General features: G+C 31.2%; 1 protein-coding gene across 3 annotated transcripts; it reads right to left on the bottom strand.

Moving 5' to 3' along the window:
- Nucleotides 1-7,149: 7,149 nt before the first annotated feature.
- On the bottom strand, nucleotides 7,150-13,248 carry LOC108343718 (fructose-bisphosphate aldolase-lysine N-methyltransferase, chloroplastic). 3 transcript variants are annotated; one of them, XM_017582061.2, is made up of 12 exons: nucleotides 12,741-13,248; nucleotides 12,328-12,403; nucleotides 10,848-11,053; nucleotides 10,639-10,725; nucleotides 10,453-10,545; nucleotides 9,507-9,661; nucleotides 9,315-9,399; nucleotides 9,147-9,233; nucleotides 8,952-9,071; nucleotides 8,599-8,700; nucleotides 8,347-8,517; nucleotides 7,150-7,426 (listed from the first exon to the last, which is right to left on the bottom strand). In XM_017582061.2, the coding sequence occupies exons 1-11, from the start codon at nucleotides 13,071-13,073 to the stop codon at nucleotides 8,350-8,352; spliced, it is 1,512 nt and encodes a 503-aa protein (XP_017437550.1). In that variant the 5' UTR covers nucleotides 13,074-13,248; the 3' UTR covers nucleotides 7,150-7,426; nucleotides 8,347-8,349. The 3 variants fall into 3 exon arrangements, with proteins under 3 accessions (XP_017437550.1, XP_017437547.1, XP_017437548.1); XM_017582058.2 differs by having other exon boundaries at nucleotides 7,150-7,456; nucleotides 12,741-13,247; XM_017582059.2 differs by lacking the exon at nucleotides 7,150-7,426 and adding an exon at nucleotides 7,777-8,011.
- Nucleotides 13,249-16,033: the final 2,785 nt, after the last annotated feature.

Here is a 16,033-nt window from a genome sequence, read left to right as displayed (position 1 = left end):
TGAAATACCGATTGGGTAAGATTTGGGAGATCATGTTGAATTATCTAATTTGATACACACTTTTTGCAAACCGGATTAACTAATCCGGTATGATCTCGCAGACTCGGTTACGCATACCAGATTGCCCAATCTGGTATTATTAGGTATTTTTCTCCATAATTATGTTGGATGCTTAAAAATAATGTAGTATGAGTTTTTGACCTAATTTGTTTGTTCTTTTTGAAGGTGTTTAACGTGTTGGACATGGATGGTTATTTTGAGCAAAGTTTGTGCATGAAAGAATGTGAATGTTAATGAGTGAAGATGTTATTGTAGGAGAATATTATAATGCAAATTTTATGATAGATGATATATTTGCTACGTGTATGATCTGCTTGAGTGGGTGCAAGGTACTCCTTTTGGTTTTGGTTTTGTGATTTTCATTCTCAAATCTGACAAAGCTAATGGTCAATCTGGAAGGAAGACATGTTTTGTTAAGATGTGAAATGGGTGGTAAGGATAAAAAAATACAAATTGATTTGCAACCAAACATAACTAAGATAAGGAAATGTGATTGTCCGTTTAGGTTACGAAACAAAGCAATTGAGAACGAAGAGAGATTGACAACTAAAGGTGAAATTTGGCACTCATAGTCATGATTTGTTGAAGACTTTAGTTGGTCACCCTTATGCTAAAAGATTGAAGTCACATGAACATTCTATACTTATTAACATAACTAAGTGTTTAGTGTACCCTAAAGAAAAAAATGAAGACAATGTGACTATAATAAAGCAACTGTATAATGCAAGGTATGCTTATAAAAGATCTTTGATAGGATGTAGAATTGAAATGCAAAAACTAATGATGTTGTAGGAGCGTTATAAATGTTTTCACTACAGTAGATGTATGGAGTTTTTAGATGTTGTAAGTGACATATTTTGGACACACCTTAATACATAAGTTATCAGACGCTTGATTTATAAAGTTTTGTTTAAACTGCAAGTTCAAAAATAAAAGGTTTTTAAATCGTTTAAGCATATCTACTTGAGTGTTTTGAGAAAGACACATCTTAAGAAGAATAGTGTTTAATGACATGAGCTTTTATAAATGATTGTGTTAATAAACAATTGCAGAGTTTATAAGTAAAATGTTTTGCTAGGCTGAATAATAAACACAGTTATTTTATACTGGTTCACTCCACTGAGCTACGTCTAGTTCTCCTCTAAAACCTTTTGATCTTTACTTCAAGGATCTTCAATTTATAGGCTTCAAGAGAAAATATATGTTTGATAGTAATTGTTTTTTATCTTTGGATTTTATTAGCCTTTTTGTAGATAGCAGCCGTAGCTTGAAGTCAACTTGTCAGAACAGACATGTTTTTTCAATTCTTTATAAAAAAAGTAGGTTGCGTGAACTTTTCAACACGAGTTTTGATAATGAGAACATTCAATGAATGTCTTCTTTGTCTCTAATGTCCACTTCTGATTTGTATATGGTAGAGCAGGTGGATACTTGACATAGGCAACTGCAAAGTGTATAGTAGATATGCATGTAGAAATATATGTCATTTTTCTTATCACATGTTGTTTTGAAATATTGTCCATTTAATGCTCTTTATTGCGTGTTCATAACAACTATAAGTTTTTCAAATTTTCTATCGTTCGAGTAAGATTTGATCATTTAAGCATTTATGTAGAGATACCAAGCAATTCATAAAGGTTTCATGGTTCAATGAAAATGTCGTTTGGTACAAGGTATCGTTCGGCCTATACAAGGCATTTCCTAACAACACTTTGTTTAGTGATCTCATTTAAGTTCAAGAACGCGTTTAACAAGATGTCTTTCAAGACATGTTTTTGGGACAATGTTTATATCTTTTAGCATGTTTACCAAAACCATCATTTTGTAAGATATAGGGAAAGCTCGTTTAGAAAGTCTCTCAAATAGCACATTGACGCATTTTGTGAGAAAATCGTTTGGTAGTGCATCTACTAAGATATTAATGTGTTTACTAAAGCTTTTCTTTAAACATTTTGTTCTTCATAAAGCTTTTCCACAAGAATCTTTTCTTTCAACGATATATATCTCACAAAGGTGATACTTTATGATATGGTCATTTTATTTATTACTATTTGTTAAACTTCAAAAAATATGAGGATGTTAGACGATCTAGCCTTATAGACGATATTGTCTTAATAAGTAAGCATTGGGCAACAATATTGATGTTTACTTACAACCATTTATAGAAGAATTGAAGGAGTTGTGGAACACTCGTATCAAAACTTTTTATTTATATGGGAATTATGCATGCAGCCATATGGTGCACTGTTAGTGACTTTCCCGAACTTGGAACCTTACTATGTCAACACCCAATTTTGTGCACCTTCATTCTAAAAAATAAAAAAATATAAAAAATATGTTTTCAATTAATGGTAGGTAAAAATGACAAAAAAATGAAATAAATTTTCTTTGAATTTTTAAACTTTAATTTTAGCACAAAAAGAATAAAAAAAATAGTAACAAAAATAATAATAAAATAAAATAGACCAATTTGTTTTTAATCTATATATAACCTTGTCCCCTCTTTACTCTTCGTACCTTTCACATGGCATCTTAGTCTTTAAAAGGAAAGATGATAACGTTAGTTTTTTAAAAAAAGATATGATTATAATGATTTGCAAAATTAAGATCAATATCTTAGATATTATATAATTTGATTGATTTTTGAAATATATTGTTATCAAGACCAATTCTTTTCCTATATTGTTCATTGCTAATCAATTCACAAATTAAGACAAAATTATCACGATATTACAATGTATGTATATAAATACAGATGGTAAAAAATAACATAGAGAGATAAAGAAAGACATAGAGAGAGACTAGAGGAAAGTGTAGGGGGAATAAGTTCTTGCATAAAAGGGGCTCTGCTAACAACAATTACCAAGGAAGAAATCATTGGAGCACCAAAAGTTTGGAAGGTATGTGAAAAAGGTAGCTGTAAAATTTGGAAGGTATGTCACTTCCATTTAACAAACCCAATAACACTCGTTACTCTGACTAGAACCGAGTATCACCCACTCTTGGTTGTGCAATATTCTTCACCACTCTTAGTATCCCTAGACAATCCCGATATCTTCCTGATATGTTGTCTAGTTAAGTTTCACCCAAACCTCGTTTCCACTAGACAAACTTGTCTAGCTACAGTTTAATCCCACTAAATTAAGCATTGATTCTTTGTATTCTCTTCTGAATATTCAATCAATCAGATCGCTTACAAGTCCTTAGATCATTACTTTCGCAGAAAGGGAGTGTTTTGCAATACAAATCAATCTATTTGACTTTTATAGTTTCCTCTTTCCTTACAACTGTAAGCTTATGATTCTATGAAGCTTGAGAGTATTTTCTTTTCTTTTAAGCTTGCTTTTCTTCTAAGATAATTTCTTTCGTATTCATGTGCTTATTCTCTTGCTCTTCTTTTCATAGATCTTTAATTTATGGGCTTCAATAAAATGTATGATAGAAAATACTTGCTTTGATCTTCAGATCTTCTTATCCTTGTCGTAGGTAGTAGTCGTGGGTTAAAATCGACTTGTCAGAGCATGCATATTTTTTCAGTACTTTATCAAAAGTAGGTAATACAAACTCTTTCGCACGACTTTTGATAGAGACAACATTTTGTGAATGCCTTCTTTGTCTGTAGTGAACACTTCGGACATGTATAGGATCGAGTAGGTGGATGCTTGACATATGTAATCTGCACAGAGTAAAGTAGATATGCGTTCAAGAAAATATGTTCTTTTCCTGGTCACTGTTGTTGTTTTGAAATGTTATGCATTTAATGTTCTTTAATGTGCATTTAGAACAACTATAAGTTTTTCAATTTTTTCTGTTGCTTAAGCAGAAATTGATTGTTTAAGTATTCTAGTAGGGATTGCAAGCAGTTCATAAAAGTTTCCTCGTTGGATGAAAACGTCGTTTAGCATAAGGTATCGTTTAGCCTTTACAAGGATTTTCATAATAGCGCCTTATTTAGTGCTTATTCATTTGGTTCAAGAGCATGTTTAGTAAGATATCTTTGAACACATGATTTTAGAAAAATGTTTATATCTTTTAGCGTGTTCATCAAAAATATTGTTTTGTACTTGATAATGAGAGCTCGTCTAGCATTGTTTAGCAAAGTCTAACACAAGTGCATTTAACAAGACTCTCATATAGCACATTGACACATTTTGTGAAGAAATCGTTTGATAGTACGTCTACTCATGTATTAGTGCGTTCGCAAAAGCTTTTCTTTAAAACATTTAGATTTTATAAGGCTTTTCCACAAAACGCTTATCTTTCAACTATATTACTTTTCAAAGATAATACTTTGTCATATGCTCATTTCGTTTATTGTTGTTTGTTAAACTTCAAAACATATGAGAAGGTTTAGACAATTCAATCTTATATGATTTTGTCTTAACATACAAGAAAATATCATTATGGAGTAGTGTTATGATTTCCTATGTGCAAACCCAGTATGCACGAAAAGGTTAATGGGATTGGCCCTCATTGTTGATGGAATAAGTTTTGTAACATGATGATGGGTGATAGTTGAGTCCATGTATATGTTTCATAATGGTAAGTTTATTTCTATTATACCATTTCCACTTTTCCTTCATGTAATGCATTATTTTCAATAATTTTAATATGAACAAATTATATATTTATGAATGTCACAATTGGTATTAATTTTTCATTGTTGTTGTAACATTTGTTGTCTTTTTTTCAAGTTATTATTGAATGGTGTCATCATCGTCACACAGGAGTCGTATAAGTCATAAGGGAAAAGAAAAGGTGATTAAGAATGAGACTCTACATAATGAAAGCCATACATCGAAGATGTATTAAATTAAACATGTTTCTTCAGCAATCATCATCAGATGGAGCACTATGCAACTTATTTTTATACAAGAAATCTTGTGGTGCCAAAGATTCTGAATTTTGATTCATTTGCCACATCCAGTCTATATTTTCATCATCACCTTGTATTTCAAAGTGTATCAAACTTTGTATCATTGGACTGTCTATTCTATCTGGATTTGATAAAAGTCTTTTATTCTAATCTAAGAATCTCAACTAATGGATATCTATAGAGTGAGGTGAACAAAGATAAAATTAAGTTTAGATCAGATGATTGGTTCAATTTTGCCCATTTGAAATACGAGGGTAAAAAATTGTCCTTTTGGAGATTTACTAGATGACACTCCCTTTGTCTGTGATATAACATTGGCTTCTATGGTCAGACCAAACATGCAAGGTCAACGTCTGAAAATGGTTGGTTATTTGAACATTAATAATGACAAACTTCTTCATTATGTTGTCGTGCATATGTTAACTTCACCACAAGTTGAAAATTTTGCAAAATTGTTCCAAGAAGATATCTTTATGATATGGGTGCTCAAAAAGAATATATTTATCAATTTCTCTCATCATATCATGCAAGATATTCTTAAATGCAAGGTCGATGACACACTTCTACCATATGGTGTATTGATCACTCAAATTATACAATACAATGGAGTACATCTTGAGACGAACACAAGCACTTAAATTGGGACCAAACAATATTGCCAACATCGATGGTGTATGTCAATACAACCTCTGTGTTAATGAAGAAGGACAATTGTAAAATCAAAGTCCTGAGCATGACGATCCTATTGTAGGAAGTCAACATCCTGGTGGTCATTTTAAACATCCTCCCTACCCTTCAAATTCTGACATGATGACTCAAATGTAGGAGGAGGTTCAAGACTTGCAAAACAAAATGCAAAGTATGAAACAAATGCAAAGACGTGTTTTACGAATTGAAGAAAACTTACTCAATTTATCTTTGGATATGAACCGACAATTGATAGAAGTCAATTTTAATGTGAGCTTAATTATGCATAAATTAGAATATTAAGTCATTTGTCATTATATAATTATATTACATTAATTTATTATTTGGTTTATTATGTTATATCAACTTATCACTTTGCTTTATTACATTACATCAACTTTAATTATATGTTTTTTTGCCATCTCTAATCTCATACATGACGTATAATAGAAATGTTAACATAATATCATTTGAATAAGGTACTTTTAGAAGGAACTTCATTATGAATTATATTATGAATTATATGATAAATAGAGTTACCTTATTACATACATATATTTCTCATATAATATCTTAACTTCACTTTATTATTTGGTTAATCATGAATATTCAATTTGATTATAAAACCAAAAAATTATACTACTTATGACTAAAATAGATTCTTAAAAAAATTAAATTCTAAACAAACTAATTTAACTTTATTTAAATAAAATTTTATTTTATTTTTAATTATTTTTTACTACTTAAAATATCTTTTACCATTAAATATGTTATTAATAAATATCATTTTATATTATTTTTACTATTACAAACATTTTGATAATATTCAATTTCTATCTATTAAAACTTTTTTTTATATATCACATCTAGACAAATTTTCACAAAGATTACTTCTAAATTTACTCTTAATAAATTTTTCTCTTCGTAAATTCCCTAGCATCACCTAAAAAGTCATTAGTTCTATTGCTCCAAATTATTATTAGGAATAACATGTTATGTTATATATCTTAAGAGACATGCTCATCATGCGAAAGGGAAGGGTAAATTTTGCATATAACAATTATATTCAATTACCTTATCACATAACAATTATATTAGGAACAACTATATTCAAATGAAAAATAGCCTTATCACATATAACAATTACCTGTATTTGGTTTTGTATATGAAAAATACCCCCAATGAAAAATAGCCTTATCACATATACCCCAATGCTTCGTATATAATATTTGATAAAACTGCAGATGGAGATTTAAGTTGCCAACGGATATACAGCAACCAAGCTTACCGTATGAAAACCACATTGGCTGGTTTCTGGGAAGAATGGATGAAAAGTACATCGATATATACCGGTTGTACTTTACGTAGCCAAGGGTTGATCAGTTTTATCCTCATTTGTGGGACTCACAAGAATATGTTTTATCTCGTTTAGCCTATCCCTACATTCGTAACATTATACAGTAATATAACTTGTGACATCTAACATTTTTAAACAATTTTTTTAAGTAAAAACTACAATCAGATGGTTTGACGTGCAAAATTGATAGAACTATATACACAAATGAATTAGATATTGTGATTCAAGTTTCCATTTACAGAAGATGTCGTTCCAACGCTCAAATATAAGGATCAGTGCAACTACAGGAAGACAGTGAAACAAATTTGACCAATGATGCTTCCTTACCCAGGGAATGAAGCAACGCCTAATTCAAGGGACGCGAACACATTGAAATTTTATCTTCAGGGGTAAAAGCCCAGCCGTAACCTTTTAAATTCAGAATTCTTGCATCATTGTTCATTGAGCTGTGATTCAAATATATTACTGTAATTGACCTACGAAATCCATCATAGTATTCAGAAATTTCCTGGTCCGATGCATCATGGTTTTCCAAAATCAAACTACGAAGTAATTTTCTTTTAGCTACGGGGATTATCAGTCCACTGACTCCACTATTATAAATAGACCCTAAACTCATAATGCATAAGCATCTACTAAGCAGTTAGAAATCTGAGAAAAGAAAATCCTAATTATATAACTACCAATCAACCCAGCACAATCATTTTGTACATAAAAAAATGGATTATGCAATGTAAACTCTTTCTTAACTCTACTTTTTTGTAATTAAAAGAAATTATCTTAAATTGAGCACATATTTTATCTGTTTGCATAACAAAGGGTGCTTTTCATATAGCAAGTTAAAAGAAACATGAGCATCATATCAAATCTTAAAGTCTAATCTGCATTCACATTTAGACCAAAGCTGAGGAGGGTAACCTACACATTCCCTTAATTCAGGGGCTTTCTAATAGAGTCTACATCAAGAACATATATTTTTTCTGACTTGGTTCACCAAATCCATATATTTGTACAGTACAGACATCCAGTTCCTACAAAGTATGTGACAAAAATTAAGGAACTGCGCTGCAGAAAATTTCAAATCATTTTGGATAATTTGCCCCATGAGCAGTTATAGGACACTAAAACAATAAGAAAAATGAAAAGTTTCTCTACAAACTAAAACTAGCTTATGCTTAAGTTAACATTTTCTTCATATAGAGAAGCTAAGATATGATAACATCCATAATAATTTATGTATAAGCTAATTTTATTTTATGGAAAAGAATTTTCTTTTTTCCTTGTTTTCTTCTATTAATGTTTACAGAAAAGTTCATTCAAGCAAACCCTAAGAACATGATTATGCTGTTTAAAACCAGAGTCTAACCTTTCATTTTAATAAAGGTGCATAGGGAGCAGGGCAGGGAGATATACTGTGATCTGGAAGCTGATTTATGAAATCAGTTGTTGCATGCAAGCAGGCATGAAGGATTTTTTTTTCCAGCATAACAAATTGGGTAGCAACTCGCTTCTTCGGATTCAAATTACCATCTGCCAGCTAATGAAATAGATATATTGTTAGTGAAAAAGTTGACAAGTCTTATACATTATAGTCAACTTCTAATGATAGAAACAGTACCATAGATTCATCTTCAGCCAATGTTGTAGGGTACCCAGCCAGCCGAGTCTTGAAATAATCTCCCAGCTGGTCCAACACAGCCCGTTCCATACAAGGGCTTACCTAAAATGTGCCGATAGAATCAACTTTTCACATAAGAGTTACTCTTTCCATTTAATTGACTAAGGATAATTTTGTTTCGAAAAAGGAATAAAATCATGTTCTAATTAATAACAGCACTTGCAAGAACAAACCCTCATGTAATGAAATAACACTGTGTGAAAGAGCAAATGGATTAGACAAATACTGGACTGTGACCATGACATTCTTAAAATTCTTCAAATTCAAACAAGCAAAGGATGAAACAAACTTACAGGACAAACTGGACCTTGGGAGGAGATGACAGATTGCATCTCAGAAGGATCTGAAAGATAGCCCAAACGCAGATAAGGAAGCATATCTAAGAGAGCTTCCCTTTCCTTCCCAGAATATACCTAAAGGTTCAAATAAGGAATTAATTATAAAATTCACTAAGTAACCTTAAAAAATAGTAGGTTCAGTATCAATACACGAAAAACTTGAACTGATGACTTTCCATTTCTTTGAGCCACCATTCTTTTATCTTGATATTGTGGATCTTCAGTATTTAAAGCTGCCTGGGACAGTTGTATCAACAAGGTTAAATTTGAATTCAAACAGAGTACTGGATAAAGCAAAAATAAAAGTCCAACTCATACCTCAACTATTAGACGATCATTGGAATTATTTTCATCAACAAAACCATAGTTTATTAGTAACTTTGAATTAGGTTGTGGGCCACACCTGAAAATGACCAACTGCAAATCTTATAACCTAGTTCCTACACAGAACAAAAAGTCCTCAAACCATGTGCTTTTTCCAATGACATGCAATAAAATGAATTAACATACCAGACAACAATCGGGTCCCCAGCTTTATATGGACGATCAACTGCAAGCTCAACAGCACCATCAACAGCAGTTAACATTGCCTTGCAGTTGCTTTGGTAGGACAATAAAGGAGGTCCCAGGGGAACTAAAGCAAATCTCCGAGCTAAACTAACTTTCTGATTTCAAAAAGGATAAGCAATCAATTTATGTCAGTTGCAGAAAGAAGGGAATCTTGTTGTCCAGACAGAAGAGCACTGATCTCCCAGCACACAATAAATAGCAGAAGAGAAACACAGTCTATCAATGTGAATATTCACAAGAGGGGTAAAATATAGTTTTGGTCCCTCTAAAATATGTAATGTTCATTTTCATTCTCTCAATAATGTCAGTTTGAGGTCCCTCTAAATCCCCATTTGACTGCAATGAAACACTACTAAACAACTTAGAAAGGGACTAAAATGAAATTTACAGATTTTAGAGAGAACAAAAACATATTTTACCATAAAAACATAAACAATGAGAAGTATAGCATGAAATATCAAAGTAAGAACCAAATTTAATAGCAACAACAGCTATCCGAGGACTGCAAGAAAATTACTGCACTGTGCAAAAGTCAGAATTTAGATCTATAGTAATATCCATGCATAATGAAACTCACATTCAATAGTAACAATACTAATAGTACATTTTTCTTTTTAAACTATCATTTCATCTAACAAATCCAACAATCAATTAAAATATATAAACAAATTAAATCAAATAAGTAAAACTTTGTTGCCTGAAATTTAATTGTACCATAGGAGATTACATCATTTCAGATTTAGGTAATTTGACTACATGAACAAATGTAACACTCATGTAGTTAAATAAAAATAGACTTAAAAGATTTATTAGCTATTTAATTTGGTGTTTTTAATGCATATTTAACAACCTGTACAGATATGTAAGGATAACAAGGAAATTTAACCTGTAAATGCACCACACAAGACTGAATAGCAGCAAAGGCTTGTTTGAAAATCTCGAATGAAAAAGCCTCAGTGGGAATGTCATATGGATATTGCTGCAATATATTTATGCATATAATGTAAGAACTAACTGCCAAAATGTAAAGCCAATTCAGTAACTGAACTTGTTCTAGTGCACTTTTAATCACCTGAAACAGAGATCCTGCCATGAACCAAACTGTGTCGAGTTCGTTATACTCTTTTCTTATTGCTTCTACCCTTTCAATAACTTCATCCTAAATCACAGACACCATTTTAGCCTGGTTATATTTGAAAAATATCAAGTATTAAACTAACCTAATATTGCTGCTCATGAATACAATGGATATGAAATAATAGTAAATAAGAGGGGGCTAACCTTAACTGGACTTCCTAACAGGTAGTCCAGCTCAGATTTTGACCATAGAAGAGGTGATTCCACCGACAGCTGGCCCCTACCTCGTTGACGATCAAGCTCCCTGATGTATGGATACCAGAAGGACTTCTTCCCCTGTTTTTTCTCATACATCAGATACAATGCCAAGCACGCCAATTCAGACAATTTGTTTGTTGTCAATAGCTCAGCTGCAATAAGGATGAAAATCACAGGAAATAAATTCCAATTTTAAAACACTTAAATAATCAATACACCCCAAATCCATTGATACCTTGCTTTAAATACACCCGGACGAGACAACACTGACACGCAAATCAACAGCAAAAAGTAGTAAAAAGAACATAAACTGTCTTTTCCAATCAGCTAAAGAATTCAAGATTAGGAGTTTGCCAAATTCATTTCCATGACTATACAGATTTTGTTGCCCAAAATGGCCACACCTACTCTAAACAGTTTCCAATGTCCTGCTAACACAAAGAATGATTGACTACAGTGCTTGCCACACTGCCAAAAAATATCTATCACTAACAATAATTTAAGCTTGTGAAATGTCCTCTATCAATGAAGAACTTAACACCATATAAGACATGACATGCCAAAATCAACCATTGCCCTCATCTTTGCTTGCTGAAAAGAAAAGTTTTAGTATTTCTTGCTCCCTACTGGTGACAACCATATGCAACGTATCCTCTGTACGAAAAAGTTTCACCATTTAGGCCTCTACATTTTTAATTATGCCCTTGCCGTGTGTTACTAAAACCATCAATTGGAGAGTGACTTTTAACATAGTAAAGCTTAAATACTAAATTTAAATTGAGAGATTATACAGGCAAACTATCAATAAATACTATAGTCTGTGTTCTTATAAGTAGAATCATTTTCAATTTGATCTATATTCTACATTTTCAATAACAAACAATGGTAAGGATAAACATATGGGAAGGAATCATCAACTTCAATTTTCTAAGATCCACAGTGTTCAAATTAAGAATGAATGTAACCTATAAGAAGTAAGAACCAAAAATCCATCCACACTTCTTAGTATCTGATAATCAATTTCGCATCCAAAATCTACTAAATTTTGAAAATTCTTAAAAACCAAAAATAAAAAGTTCGGTAATGTTTTCTCATCCTCTTCTTTTGGTTCATTCAAATGTTCTGTTCAAATAATTAAGCAACAAGTTTCCAAAAAGCAGAAATACACTCAAGAGACACACTTTCACATAAGCTTCATAACGATTAAACAAAAAATATAGAGAATATAAAAATGTTTTTAAAAGCAATCAACAAACAAGGCCTAAACGTTTTTCCATTTTCCAGACATTCTAATTTCCATCACTTGTTAGCAAATTAGTAAATAAAATTAAAAAAAAATCCAAATACAGGCAATCTCCATTGTATAATAATGGAACTAGGAGCAAGACAAAGTCAAGACCAAAGAATAAAAACATTGCACAATTACCAACAGTCTCGTTTCCCAATACCCTCTCCAGCGTAACAACTAAGGAATTAGGAACGGAGAATGCAACATCGCCAACCTGCAACGAGAGAAAGACAACCCCAAGCAAATCATCACATAACCCCTCATCAAAGAAAGACCAAATTACATCAACTCCACTCTGGTTTCCCAAAATTCACACTATTCTCCTACCTTTCTATTCCTATAACAAACCCCTTAATGTTTGAAATACATTACAAGAACTCTCCCTATCAACAAGAAACACATTGTATTATATGCCAAGGAGGTTACTGTAAAGTTACAATGAGTATGAATTTCGAAGAAACACGGGTGTCAGTGTAATTTTTTTAATGAAAAAGTCACACACGACAACAGCAATAATAATGATAATGAAATTATTTGAGCCGTGAATGGACCTGAAGATCTTGACTTGCTGCAACGTAATGAATAGGCTTATGGGGATCATTGTGGCAAGGTTTATCCTTCAAAACAACCTTGCACGGCGGGAGGCCGTGTTTGTGCATCCAAGATTTCAAGTCCTCCTCGTGCTTCTCTCTGTCCCCGGCGACTACAGGGCCGCCGCCTGCGAGTAAGGTATCATTGTTGGAGGCCGAGCAAAGGCTCCTCCTCCGGCGGCGGTTAATGCGGAGGTTTACGGCGAAAAAGGTGGATAGTGCCGGCACAGGGGAATAGCGAATCGGAGGAGAGAAGAAGCACGTGTCAGAAACAAAGAGGCGCGAGAGTTCCATGGGGTTAGGGTTTAACGGAATTGGGTTTCAGTTCTCGTGCAAGAAGTGTTTGTTAAAGATATTGGTTTAAAGAGATATTTTGGTTAGTGGGGTCTTGGAGTGTTGTAAGTATGGTTCCTGTCAATGCAGTGGGAAAGATAAGACTACGGAAAGGAGATCAGATTTTGGTTCAGAGTGAAACAGAAAATGAACAAAGGGACAGCTTGTGTTTTTCTAATAAAATTTAGAGTTTTACTTAAATAATTTTTATTTAATGAAATTTTAGTATTTTAATATGTAATAAATAAATAATTTAAAATTGATTTAATTGATGTAATAAAATTAAAATGTGTGACAGTTTAATGATTAAAATGTGTGACAGTTTCTATAAAATTAAGTATAAATAAATATTTAAATACACGTAATTCATCTCGAGTTAAAAATTTAAAGGGAGTCCTTAATTTTATAAATTACGTTAATTATAAAAAATAATTTTGTAAAATCTAATTGAAAGAAAATAAAAAAATCATTATTAAATGCGAGTCCAAATAAAAATAGTATTTATAAAGAACATTTTAAATAATTTGTTATGGAAACTACCTAAATTTAAATAAATTACTTTATCATTAATAATTTAATATAACTGTGCTATTTTTAATTAAAAAAAAACTTAAATTCATTTAATAGTAATGCTTAACAACTATAATTATATCATGATTATATAAAAAAACTTAATGCACATTATAAAACTTAAATTAAAGCAGTATCATGGTTAAATTGTAATCACATTTTATCTTATGAACGAGAACTTAACTTATCGTCCTCACCCAAAACAATATTTAGTAAAAATTTAAATTTTAGTAATCCAAACTAAAAGAACAAGCAAAAATAGTTCATATAAGGGAAGACTAATGATGCAAAAGACATAATTAAATATAATTATAATAATGTTAAAAAAGAGTAAATTTTCTTTCTTTCAAAATTTTATTGTTTAATATATAATTATTTTTAAAATAATATATTGGTGGTACTTTCATAGTTAGAGCTAGTTTGAATCATTTGAGAATTAGAATCAACTTCACAAGTCTTTTATGTGCAATTACCTATTACTTTAACTCATATCGAACTAATTATGGAAATGATAATCTTTAGGTGAAAGAATGGTTGTATATATATAGATGAGAATATTGGTTAAGGAAAGAAAAAAAAATAATATACAATTTCTTGACCTTCGTTATGCTTAAGGACTTTTTTCTATAAAAATATCAAGAATTTATGCTTCATGAAAATTGGTGGGACATGCGTCTGAATGGAACTCTAGAATTGAGAAAGTTTGTTCAAGTTTTGAGTTTGACTTGTTCTTCTATATGTTAGTGAATTAGATTTCATTGAAAATGGTAATTCAAGTTTAAGATAAAGTTCAAGAATGTTGATTTATATGAATATGGTTCAATATTTTAGATGTATTTGAGTTTGATAGTATAGTTTTTATGTTAATGTGGATGATGCATACTTGTCATTCAAAAAAGAGTTCATGATGATGAAGAAGATGATCATGGAGATTGTCATTAGAGTATCAGTGACAATAATTGAAATCATTTTTCTACTTAGTTATTTAATTCTTATCACTTTGAGAACTTATGCTTTGATGCTTTGTAATTGTATGAACTTATCTATTTTTGTATAGTTTGAACTTATATAATTGTCATGCATTACTAAACTTAATTATGTTTTAATTATAAAATTATTGTGAACTATTTTAATTAATTATGATGTTGAACGTTGAATTGGTAAGTATCATATTTGTTTTTTAATATGATGTAAACTCTTGCAAATCAAGAGTCTAAGTTCACGAGTTGAATTTAGAGAGCTCCCATAAGTGTATATAGACTCTCGAGTTTATATCCATGTTCTCATTTACTACGTTATAAGATGTGACAAATGAATTTATATACTTATTTTGTCCTAAAGCCTAAAATTATCCTCCTACATTAGCTAAGCATAATAATTACCTTAGAGACTTTTAATATGAACAAAAACATAATGCAAAGGTTTGTCCTCAACAACCAAATTACCTATATTTTTACAATTGTTGTCCTAAAGTATTAGACTTGGATGGTTTGACCAAAAAATAGTCTAATTGCAATAGTTTATTCATGCTAATCTAACCTAGCACAATCTTAATAAGGCCACCTTCATATTTTAATCATAACACTAAGTTCAAGTTTTGATGAACTAATGTTTTAATATAAATATGATAAAGAGATCATTCAACAATCATATAGTCATAATACTATCAAGCATATGTATATCTATAATTCAAATGAGCATCATACGATACAACATAATATCTATAATTCAAATGATCATCATACAATTCAACATAAGAAGCCAACAAAAGGAAACAAGGACAAATGTGATGGTTTTATAAAACATGTTCACAAGCCTTTTGAAAGAGATACCTAGCAAGTCGTGTTACATATTATAAAAGGATTAACAATAACACGTTTTTAGGATGGTTCACCCTAACCTATACCAAGTCTAATTCTCCAATGCAAACTACAAAGGGTTTCACTATATAAAATACACTAAAAGTACTATCATTATCATTTTTTACTTACAACAACAAGCACATAAAGTCACTTTTGGCTATCTGAGTACATAACATCGCTCCAAGCTTAGTTCATGAAGCATCTCAAGACTATATAGTTAGACACTCCTTAAGTTCAAGCATGAGTACATGGTGTTGGTGCAAAGTAGCTTTAGAAGGGGAAAGATGGATAGAGCCTGGAAATTCAAAATTACTTGCACATGTATGCAATTATAAATGAATTTACTACTTGAAAATAAAAGTGTAAGGATAAATAGAATGCACACAACATGTTTATACTAGTTCACCTCCACCTACGGCTACATCCAATCTCCTAAACAACCTGCTTATGAAATTCATTAATTAACAACTTTGACCCATAACGAGTATC

This window comes from Vigna angularis, chromosome 8 (genome assembly GCF_016808095.1).
Source record: "Vigna angularis cultivar LongXiaoDou No.4 chromosome 8, ASM1680809v1, whole genome shotgun sequence".
NCBI lineage: Eukaryota > Viridiplantae > Streptophyta > Magnoliopsida > Fabales > Fabaceae > Vigna > Vigna angularis.
Note: the sequence above shows the minus strand (reverse complement) of the source record. Positions and strands in the feature narration are given on the sequence as shown.